The following is a 12,094-nucleotide window of genomic DNA, read 5'->3' as shown; positions in this document are numbered from 1 at the left end:
GGATGATTGAGGCAACAAGAAATGGTGGGGATGAAACTAAGCTCCAAGAGAGGGGGACACCCTAAATTTTCTAAATTGATAATTTTGCAATGGCGAGGCACGTAATCTAGCAACCAATCACGTTTCATTTTACCTTTGACGTAAATGCAAGAGTAAGTGCGTGCGATACGTTCCAGAACGAGCGTGAATCTATTGTATTTTATTTCGCCGCAGTACCAATCGAGACAATGATTTTTACGAGTCAACCAAGAATTTGTAATTTGATCTTTTTGAGAAAGTTCGCAGAATTCGAACGGAGGTTTAAACAAGTAATGCTCTTGTACTGTTCCGTGCAAGTTTTGCAATGCTAATTCCTTTAAAATGAACGTATTGTCACATTGGAAGCCTTGAACATCAACGAAACAACAAGATTTGTCGGACATTTTTATTTTTTTTTAATTTTATTTTTTTTTATTTTGTTTTTTTTTGTTGTTTTTTGTAAGCTAAACTAGAGTTTTGAGCGAATTACTGAGCGGTCTGTATTCACAAAGTCGATCGTGAATAATCAGTGCGTAAGCAATTGTGTCTTTCGGAATGGCTTCACTACTAGAGTACTCGATGCGACAATCGACCGTAGAATCGATTAAATTATCGGCAGATTTGGTCGTATCGAACACGAAAATGGGAGCTTTGCTTTTAAAGTCTGAGTAGCTGAGCAGTGGTTCGAAAATATTAGTGCCTGCGAACGAGCCTTTCATGCGACAATAGTTTAAATACTGTTGTAAATATTGGTTATGAGTAAAATCACTGTTCAAAGCAGCGTACGGGTAACATTGTGCGTTCAAGAAACATCGCATATCGGTTATCGAACAATGATCGAAAACAGACGCGTCTTTTGTGACGTCATTTCTGCGTCCCGTTTGTAATGCAACAATTACGAATTTGGGTCGTTTCAGCGCGGTCGTTGTCAAAATGGTCCACGAATCTTTTTTATTTTCGGTCAAAGGATGTTCAAAAATCGAGAAATCTCGAAAAGCGATTTGTAACGGTTGGTCAGCGTCTATGATTTTCATTAATTTCAAACGCATCGAGTCGGACAGTGTTATATGCGGAACGTGCCACGCGATCTTGGATAGGACGATTTTATCGGTGTTGCCAGCGGCGCCTTTCAAACAATCAACGTCGGAGCGGGACCGCAATAAGGTCAGCTCTTGTTTAGCGTTTATGATAGGGCTGTTCAGATCCTCGGCCAATCCGAGAAGAGATTTCAACGGAATAAATGCAGTAAATTTTCCGTCTTTAGTAAGAGACGTGTGCGGATTTTCCCAGCCGGACATTTGCATGAAATGCGATTCTAAAGGGTTCAATAAGAGATAATTTTTCAACGTCGACACGATACCCGTGTTGCGTGTTTTCGATATTTCTTGCGATGCCATTTTAAAACGAACCTCCTCGAATAGATGCGCGACACCGTTGCAAACGAGTTCGGATTCGCCCTTCGTCACGCCATCGGCTTTAGTGATTTTTCCCTCAACGTAAACAAAAGAATTCGCCGTGTCGGTGAGCAAATCGTGAAAATTAATCGCAATAGTAATTTCGTCCGAGTAACCTAAACTTGCCGGACTGAACGGACTGTAAACGTAATATTCATAACTTGTTATTTGATTTTCGTCCAAGACCGGTTTTTGCGCTAGACCCAGTACGTCTGCTGCCGCGAGCGCCATTTTTAATTTTTAATCCCAGTTTTTTCAGCGTGAAAATACTTTGACGAGTGAGAGAACCTCCGACGACGTCGACGTTGCCAGATCCACTTCCAAAATTAGACGATCCTAACGGGATCGAGTCAAAATTCACGGTTCGATCGCGCATGCGACGTCTTATATAGTTTTTTTTTAAGTTAAACATTCTCTGATGTGCAGACGCGCCGAGACAGATTCACCCCGAAAATTAACCAATTTATTGTTTGTTTCGTGAAACGTCAAAATTATTTCGTCGATGATTCTTTTATTTATAGGTAAATATATGAGCTGAGACGGCGTTTGACTCATCTTGAATCCGGGATCAACGTCAATGGCGAACGAAAAAAGCACGTGACTTTTCGAGCCGTTCACGTACGAATTGTTAACCAAATTGCAACTCACCCTGATCGCTGTAACGGACATTATATCCACCGGTTTATCGCTTAAAATTTTATCTTTGGCCTTGAAAGTTTTTCGTGAAAAACCCAACAACGGACCTATGCAGTCGTTTTTCGCGAAATCGATGTCGTATTCGTTGGAGATAATTTCAACTTTCATGGTGTTCGAATTCGGTTTAATTACGATACCGGGAACGTGTTCTTCGATAAATGCGGCAATGCTGTCCACCTCGTAAGAGCCCTCTGCCATTTCGATCCATAGAAAATCTTTGGCACCGTGTTTGCGGTAGTAAAATTTGTTTCGACCCTTAGTGACATTCGGGATAGTATTGGCAACCTCGCACTCTACAAGTGCCATCTCGTAGGATTTATCGGCATTTAATTCGATAGGCGGGTAAAACTTTGAAACTAAAGTGGAGCTCCGGCCGTCCAAGCAAATATTATAACTCATGACTCAAGGTGCGGGGAGGGGAGGGTCGCTTCGGAGAGGAATTGCAAACACAACTGTCCGCACAAACTACTTTTTACGGGTTGGACTCGATCGTAGTTATATAGTATTCGATATCCGCGAAAATATTCGCTTAATTCAACGGGCGGTTTTAAGTTTCCGATCGGATCGAAATAATGACATTGCGGAAAATTCGACACGTAACATACCCAGTGAGTGCCGCTACCGGTTTTACAATCGTCTAAATTGACAATAGCGCATTCACGTTTAAGCGGTTTTCCGAGCGTCGGTAACGAGTCCTTACAAAAGACTCCTCTGAAATTGGGAATCGCCAAACGTGCAGCGTAACGCAAAAGTTGAACGTTAGAAAGCGCACTCGTCGGTAATTTCATGTATACGGGCTTTTTTTTTTAAACTGTCTCAGGTAAAATGCTCCGCCACGCAGCACGCGTTTTTTTCGTCGTTTCGCGCCGCGCAACGCGCCTCCCGTCATTAAATGTACGATAGATTTCCTTTTTGTCGCTTTTTTACGTTTGGAGACGAGCGTTTTTCTTCGATGCACAACTCTCAATTTACCCCCCTTAGTGAGCGAGGAGATGGACAATATTCGAGGTTTAGATTTACGCGGCGAGGCAGGCGTTTTTCGTCGCCTGCTACGTTTGTTCAAACCCTGACCTGTCATTACTTTAGCTTTCATCAAGCCGGCCGTAATTAACGAATTTAAGCGTTCGCGTAAACTCGAGTCGGACGATTTAACCCTGTCCCAAGCTGCGTCCTGTAATTCTCGGTCGGCCTGCGAACGAGCTGCGTCGTCACTAGTTTCGATATATCGCTTACTGTGACGTAAACACGCGTCGTCCAATTTATTCAGTGGCGGTAGACCGGCTTTGATCAAAGCAGCCTTATCCTCTTTGGGACCGCAATATCGTGTACCTCTCAACGTTACGTCAATCGGAAGAAAATGGTCCACCACAGTGTTTAAAATTCCTTTCCCCCGTTTTATGCGGCTTGTGCAACGGCCACGAGCAGGCATTCTCGTAATAATCATATTCTAACTACGTTCGTCAACACCCTTTATATACATTTTTGATCAACATTTTATCTTTAGATATGGGGGGGGGGGAGGCCCCGCTACCTCCGGTAAGGTACCTTCGGTAAGCTACCAAGAAGACGCGGAGCGTCTTCTTGGTAAGGACATACCTTCGGTAAGATATACCTTAGGTAGGCCTAAGGCCTACCTAAGGTATAGAATATACCTTCGGTAAGATATACCTAGGTAGGCCTATGGCCTACCTAAGTATAGAAATACCTTCGTGGTTACCTAGGAAATACCTTCGGTAAGATCCTGCCTTACATTTTCTTTGCAGCGCATCGCCATTTTGTTTTTACATATTGATATCAATGTGCGGCGACGAGCGAGATTGTGATTGGAAGGAGGCGTGGCTTGACCACCATTTTGTCGCAGTCAATTAACCAATTGGAGAATAACTAAATGTTCTGATTTGATTTCATTGGATTATGATGTATAGTGAGAGAGACTTGGTGATATCTTTTTTCTACAATTAGTCAATATTTCTTTTCAAAACTTACTATTATTTCTGCGGCATTTAGCGTTACTTGTTTTGTTTTTTTTTCTCTCCAGTTCATTCATTCATTCTTTTTTATTAAATTGTTTTTTTTTTTTTTTTTTTTTTGCTATTCAAGTAAATTCAAATCTTAACACACGACGTTTGACGTCATCATTTTTGAGTTTTGAGTTTTTCCGACTTTTGTCGAGTTTGAATTGTGTGTATCTTACACATTATTTCAACGTACAAACACAAAAACAAGTGTATTTCAAGTCGTCGACGCCGTCACGCTCGACATTTGCACTACATTTTTGCAATTGGGAGCTATAAATTCCAACCCGGTTACGACAACGTATGTGTCAATAGTTTCCCTACACACATAAGTGTTTTTTTTTTCAGATGAGTCAGAATTTATAGTTCCAAATTGCAAAATGCAGTCTAATTTTATTGATGATTCACAGTATGAGCACTCTGTGTGAGAGAATAGAGTGTTAAGAATTTTCGTGGTGGAAAATTTGATTGCTTAGCAGCAGGATGCAATAGAATAATTTATGGAAAAATAAAAAAAACAAAAAGATTACTTTAAAATTTGAAATACACTTGTTTTCCGCTTGTGCACGTGCGTGTGTTTAGTCAATTATTTATTTATATTTTTTCGGGGAAATCGCACTAGTGCGCGGGAAGATGAATAATTTTACCAAAAAACCAATTTTGTTTCTTCATTTTTATTTTTCTCATTTTCTTACTAGTACTACTACTACTACTACTACATGAAAACATCATCAATAATATAAGTTATACCTAACACACACACACACACACACACAATAAAATGTCCCTTGCTGCTAAATCGTGCGCAGCAACAACTTACTTAATTAAGTTTAAAACTTATTAGATTAATTTTATTTTCTAATTTTCATTCGATCGAAAATGGTAAATGGATCGATACAAATCATAAGAATCACCCGGATGTAGTTGTCTCTGCAAATTATTGTACGTCTGAAACAAATTTATACTTATAAAATTATCAGGATCGTTGTTAGAATTAAATTTTACAATCAAAGCAGTGATAAACATCTGTTTTTCGTGCATATTACGTAGCACATCATATACATTAGCTACGGAAACTGTTAGTCGTGACCAACACAATACTCCGCACACGTGCGTTGAGAAAAGTTGGTCAAAACATGATATAAAATGAACAAATTCCTCGTACATTGCGTGCGCTGTGCGAGTTATTATTTCAACTCTCAACATCGGAGATAAACCTAAATTTCCCAATACGTATGTACACGTGCTTAAATCTATTTGTTTTAAACACATCATTTCCAACCTTTCGGACATTGTCGCAACAACTAATGCGCCGGGAAGTGACGATCCAATGCAGTTTTACTATGATACAAATTCAAATATTCCAGTCTGGTCAATCTAGCGAAAGCCCAAAAGAAGTTTTTTCGGAAAGCCAACGACGAAAAAAGACTCAATCTATGCACAATAGGATACTGTGTGAGAAAATTGACTACGTATTTCATTAATTCCTCTTCCAGAGACGCCGGTAAAGAAAGTTCGTTCAACACGAAATAGCATTCGTCCAGGGACAATTTGTAGACACAAAGATTACTAAGAGCAGGAGCCATTTTCTATAACATATCGCAATCCGGCAAGGTCACGTCGTCGTCCAACAGTAAAAACGTGGTTTCTACAAAATCAAATATTACTCGATTACGTTCTTTTAGAAAGTTGTCTGCACACCAAGAATAAAATTTTGCGATCAGACAATTATACTTTTGCGGGCAGGATTTCCATCTACGTTTTACTGTGTTCAGTATTAATTGGAGGTTATTGATGCAATCATAATCGCATCGATGCCACTCTCTTCGGTGATAAGGATTGATCCTATCAAACAACAATGTCACCACACGATTGTGTACTCGCCACCCGATCTCTTGTGGGAATTCAAATTCGGTCAGTAAATGAACGCATTCGTCAAAAGATTACCGTTTACACGCAAGTTCCCACAATTTATCAGGGTCCATACGAGAGAGATACACACACGTGTGTGTTATATGTTGATTATATGCAACCGAGCAGATTATATGGACTTATCCCCTCCGAATGGAAACACCTGCTATCGCTACAAGTCGGTATCTTTCCGCAATGAAAATTAGGCGTGCCAAACACAATGTATTGTAAGTATTTCGAGTTTTCATGAGCAGGCGACGTATGAATGCCGGAAAAGCGTACGGATTGCTACTGAATCTTTGTTCTATCAAGTCTAAAATACGTGACACTTCTCTCACACACCTTCTTTTCGTGCAAAAAATGTGAATATATGCGTACGGTGGCGAGATTCGACGTAAAAACTTACACGCTAAACGGTCCACAAGTTCAGTCGTAACATACCATGGGAAATCTAAGTTTTGCTCCAGTAACCAAACAATCGATTCAAACGAAAGTTTTTTCAAGGCTAAAATTTGCAACTCCGGTACCGTCATTGTATCACATTTTAAATTTTATTTCTTAAAAAACAGGGGGGGGGGGGGTGACTTCAACATTAAATATCAGTCGAAATACAGTGATTTGGGGTTGGAAACATAGGTCTCTTTTAAGTATTGTTTTCTAATGAAACGTTGCTGGGCGTAACAAAACGAAAAATTTAAATATACTTCCTTGTAAAATGCACGCATCAAAGCACGATAAAAATAACGTTTTTTGTGCAATTTTTGTCGTATAGTGCTAAACAGTGTATCTACGATTTCTACACAAGGATTATCATTACTCGTAGAAAGACAAAACTCATTGGAGTCATGAACACGTGTTCGGTTAGACAAAGTTTTTACAAGTTGTCTTTTAATAAAATTCTCCACGTAATAAGATAATTTAAAATTCTCAATCATAAATATACATTCGTCAAAACTTAATTTATGCACTGCTTTTATCATCAAACTATCGACATCCATTTGAGACCAGTAAAACTTATCTCTCTTAAATACTCTCATAACTATAATAGTAATAATCTACGTCTACCATAAAATCCGTCAGCGGATGACTATGACCTAATTTATGTAAACACCAATTACGGAACAAATGTACTATACATGTATACAAAGAAAGATTCTCACTCCATTCTCGTTTTAAAGCTTCCAAAATCTTGCAGAGTCGGCTTACGCATTCAAATCTGCACGGACAACTTCGCACGTTGGAGTAGAGCAAATGATTTTCGATTCGAAAATATAGTCTATCAACTAGTCTCAATTTCACACTGTATGATAAATCGACAGGTAGTTCTACTCTCAACGCTAGCACACAGTCGTCAAATCGCAAATTCTCAACACATTGATACGTAAGATAATTCTGCATTATTTTCAAAAAAATAAACGACTTCGTAAAAATCACTTGGGTGTCACACACCCTGAGCGACATCAAGAACTATACACTATACACTCTCGAATGTCGTTTTTTTTTTTTTTTTTTTTTTTTTTGTACAACTCTTATGATAAACAACAGAACCATGCCGCATATTAAAAAATTAATTACATTTTAAATTTGGGGGGAGGGGGCATTGCTCCCGCATAAAATACTAAAACTAAATTTGAGATTCTTCCGTACTATCGATGTCGTCGTCAACAAGGTCATGATGTCGTTCAAATAATGCATCTTAATTTCCTCACTTAACGCCTTCATTTTTTCCTTATGCTCGACAATTGCATAATGTCCCAGGGGAAACGTATCGATGTTATTCGGCCATACATGAACCTTGTTATCGTACGAATCTAAGGAAGTTTTTCTCACCGAGGCGGAATATATGCGTAGTTTTTTTGACATGATTACATTCTGCGAATGAACGTGACGTTCATTCAGAAAAAGAGCTCTCAGATAGTCCTCGTGAGTAATTTCTTTTTCAACCACATAACGTTTGATTCCCTTACATTTTTTCTTATCTCCCAACAAAGTACGGATACTATACATTTTACTACGTAAACCGACAAATTCTACCATGGGGTCATTACAATTCTCGTCACTCATTTTACCGGCACTTTATGATTGATCGGAGAATAGCACGGGTGATCTGTCGCATACCCCGAGCAGTCGTACCAACTGTCTGCTCCTTTCAAGTTTTCTTTCCTGATTATCTCGTAAGGATCGGGAGCGTCCTGCCCCTTCCAATACAGCGCTAGGCAATCTGTGTCACTGTACACTGTTGTCACATTGTCACCAAAATGAGTAGCTACGTGATTGTACAAATAATCTAGAATATAAGTCTTAGAAATATCTAAAATTGAGGCTCCTACATAGATAGGAAAATCAAAATATATCTGTTTTTTCCGCTTATGGACAATCATGAATTGCGGATCGATAAAACTTGCTCGTTCAAAATAAGGATCGCTAACGTGTTTCAAAAAAAGTCTCTTTTTGCTAATCATCAACACATTTTTATGCTTGCTTTTATCTAAAAGTGTGCGCCCGTACAACATATTGTTCAGGTCTTTGTAGATTTGTTGCTGACATTTATCCGTAGCTTGTTGTCTCAACGCAGTATTTTTGTTAATGTAAGACGCCAACCAGGGCTCTTGATGGAATTTTATACCGTAATGTATTTTTTTTATTTTTACCCCCAACGATACTGCCATTTTTAACGATCGGTAATGAAGACCGTATTTTTCTTTATCGTACAAATTAGCCGTCAATTTTGCATATTCGAGTTTCCAGGAGTAATATTTTCCGTTAACACAGGTAGCAACCGCGAATGGAGGTCGTGGAGCTCCCGTCCGTAACTCAAATCGCAAACTAGAAAATATCCCTCACTGGACTCGTTCGATATACTCAAAATATTCTGCCGAACAAATTGTAATTCTGAATCGTTCATCCATCGGAACGAATGCAAAGGTAAATAATCACACATTACTTTCCCGTATAAATTATTAAAATCCACCATAAACAGATAACTCGGCACATCAATGTTTGGATCAAAATTCGGATTAACATATTTATTATTTGCTCGTGCATATCGTTTTTTACACACGACTAATCCCCCTCGTATGCTATTCTTAAATGCGTAGTACATATTAATATCGGTCAATAATTCGATTTCTTTCCGCGTGTGGTAAAGCGCGGCGTTCCACGTGAACCCTGGCGTGCTGATAAAATGGGCTACATCCAGCCCGTGCGATAAATGAGCGGAATTCCGGTAGTGCTCCATGCAGTCTGCGAGGAGTGTACAATCCAAGGTTAAATAATGATCGTTCAGTGCACCCAAAGATTTTAAATTAAATTTTTCCCAACACTCTTTTACAAAATTGTAATTTTCCACGGAACATGGTTCTTTCGTTAAATCGTTGAAAAATTCTGACCTGTCCGGCAACTGTGTTTCATTAAACTTCTCCCAATCGGTAATATAACTATAAGGAAAAACCTGTTTTCGCATTGTCAAATGCATTAAATGATCAGGGATTACTTTCCTTGTTTGAACGAACAATTCTTTTCGACCGCCAAGTCTGGCAACTAAGGTTTCAAGTGAGCTCGGCAATATTTTGAACGAGTCAATGAATCGCAATTTCACCGTAAACCCTCCTTTAGTGTAATATTTCGTAAACGTCATATATTCCTCGTCGCTTTTTGCGATTACATGTATTCTTCCTGGAATTTCGTTCAAATAAGGAATAAGTAACTTTCCGTCGTAAACTAAATTATGAAAATAAATATTAAGATAGTCAGGTTCAGTGTACTCAAGATTACACAAAACATGAGCGTAACCCCTGATGGGTCCTCCGTCTCCTTGGTGAAAATGATCGACAACAGCTTTTTGAGGAGGCACGATAGCTCGTTCGCAAATGTGACACATGGTGGGATCAAATTCGGAAACTTTGGACTTATCGTACGGCGTGTACCGAGTCATATAGTCGATGACCTTGTCCGCCTCTTCTCTCAGATATTCAAAAAATACCTTAACAGCGTCCGGCCCTCGATACAAGCGCGGGAGAGTTGACCTATCAAAATCGTTAACTACTAACATACAAAAACTGTTCGGCTCGTGCCTTTGATAAAATTTAGTGTTCCCGTTCAAAGTTGATCTATCTATCGGTTTTAAAATCGTCTCGAAATCTGCATAAATTACTATTTTTACTCTAATTTTATACTTGAATTTCTTAAAGTTTAGTTTACAATTTTCGCGGGAGGGTACTCGAACACGAGCTTCCGGATTTGGTCCACACAAATCCATGTGTCTACACAGCGCTTCCTCACTATAAAAATGATTTAAACATCTATGACAAATTGCAATGCTATGTTCATTACGCGTTACTTGTGCCCGAACCAGTCTACTCAGACTTGTTATATGATAATAAGTTTTACTCTGTGACATGTACAAATTAATCATTCGGTTTTTACTCGATATTTTGGAATTTTTTGTCACTACTAAAGGATAAATTTTCTGGTTTGTACTAGTGTACAGGTTAATTAAAACATCCGTACTTTCCCTATTAAAATTATCTATGTCGTTCACTGTTACCGGTGGCTCCATTTCTGACAACTCTTCCGGCACCGCTCCATTCAGAGCAGAGTGAACCGCCACGCTAAAAGATATGTCAGGCACAAGATTTTCCGGCACGAACAAAGCATTACGTCTTAAAAGCTCAGTGGGTAATTTCTCACTTCGACACGTTACATTCTTCCCTCGCACGATCCTTCCACTACAAGAATATTCGTGATTGGTCAAATCTTTCTTCACTCTAAAACTCAAAAGACACTTTTCACACGTATTCTTTTTCTCCTTATCCAATCTAGTCGAGACGAGACTGCTTAAATTTTTTATATAATAATAATGATTTTCGTACAGTAACAAATTATTATGGTCACTTCTTTTTTGTTTGGAGATCCTAAGAGGGTACAACGTAAGTTGACTATCGTACGAATATACATTCACCGAAGTGTTGGGGTTCTTACTTTCGAACAAATCGAGCGAATCTATCGTCACGGGAAAACTTACCCACTGATATTCTTTCAAAAAAGGGATGATAGTCTTAACAGATTTTATTGCCTTGCCGTCGTTAAATTTAACTAACATCGCCCATTTGAAACACAAATCATCCTTGGACGTCACGAACGAAATTATACCTCGCTTTTTTTTTATAAAAGCCGGTATCACGTAATTTGCTCCTCCTCCCAATGGTACATACGAATACACCCTTAATTCTAATGCGGATATTCTCAATAACCTCCACTGACTGTTCCGCATCTCTAACTCTACTATCCTACGAAACAAGTCTCTATACAAAGAATCTGTATATTCACTATAGTCTCTAGGCGTTACAAGGGTTTTCGGTATTGAACTTATCGTATATTCTAATTCAGTTTTGGTCCTGTCGTGATAAAATACAGTTGAAAAAAAGGATGAAATTTTTATCGGCATGCTACGATGTTGATCCAAAATATCTCTAATTCTTACATTATTAACCTCAAAAAAATCATATGGTGAAGCTGTTTCCGGACTTACTATACTATAAGATTTATACGCTCCATCGAAAGCCTCCTCTCCTGGTGTCATGATGTCAATTTCCAGAATCCAGTGTCGCTCCTTTATATACACACTTGGTGGTCGACCCCCCCACACTCCTTTACTCTTTCCCTGCTTCAACTTTTTACTTCGTGTTCGATAATATTTACATAAACTTTACACATGCGCAATGTCTTCGCGTAATCACTTATTTACATTCACACCCCCCACTCCGCACATCTTCAGTTTTTTTTCCCCCCAAAAAAAAGTTTATCCCAAGTTTTTACGTTAACCTACTCTTTACACACATTATTTACATACACAAATTAATCTATTCTTTTAAAAAATGATATTTCTGTAAACACGCTATCGCAATATTAACAAACTCATCGTCCGTCTCCTCCGGTGGTGTGTATCTATTTCTTAATGTTTTAATAAAATTCTCGTGGGCAATGTCAATATAACCGTCA

General features: G+C 38.7%; 1 protein-coding gene across 1 annotated transcript; it reads right to left on the bottom strand.

The window, feature by feature from the left end:
* Nucleotides 1-8,816: 8,816 nt before the first annotated feature.
* Nucleotides 8,817-11,760, bottom strand: LOC140224379 (uncharacterized). The gene has a single exon (XM_072299057.1). It carries the CDS (start codon nucleotides 11,673-11,675, stop codon nucleotides 8,817-8,819), a length of 2,859 nt encoding a protein of 952 aa, XP_072155158.1. The 5' UTR covers nucleotides 11,676-11,760.
* Between the last annotated feature and the right edge of the window lie 334 nt (nucleotides 11,761-12,094).

Source organism: Bemisia tabaci, chromosome 4 (genome assembly GCF_918797505.1).
Source record: "Bemisia tabaci chromosome 4, PGI_BMITA_v3".
Lineage (NCBI taxonomy): Eukaryota > Metazoa > Arthropoda > Insecta > Hemiptera > Aleyrodidae > Bemisia > Bemisia tabaci.
Note: the sequence above shows the minus strand (reverse complement) of the source record. Positions and strands in the feature narration are given on the sequence as shown.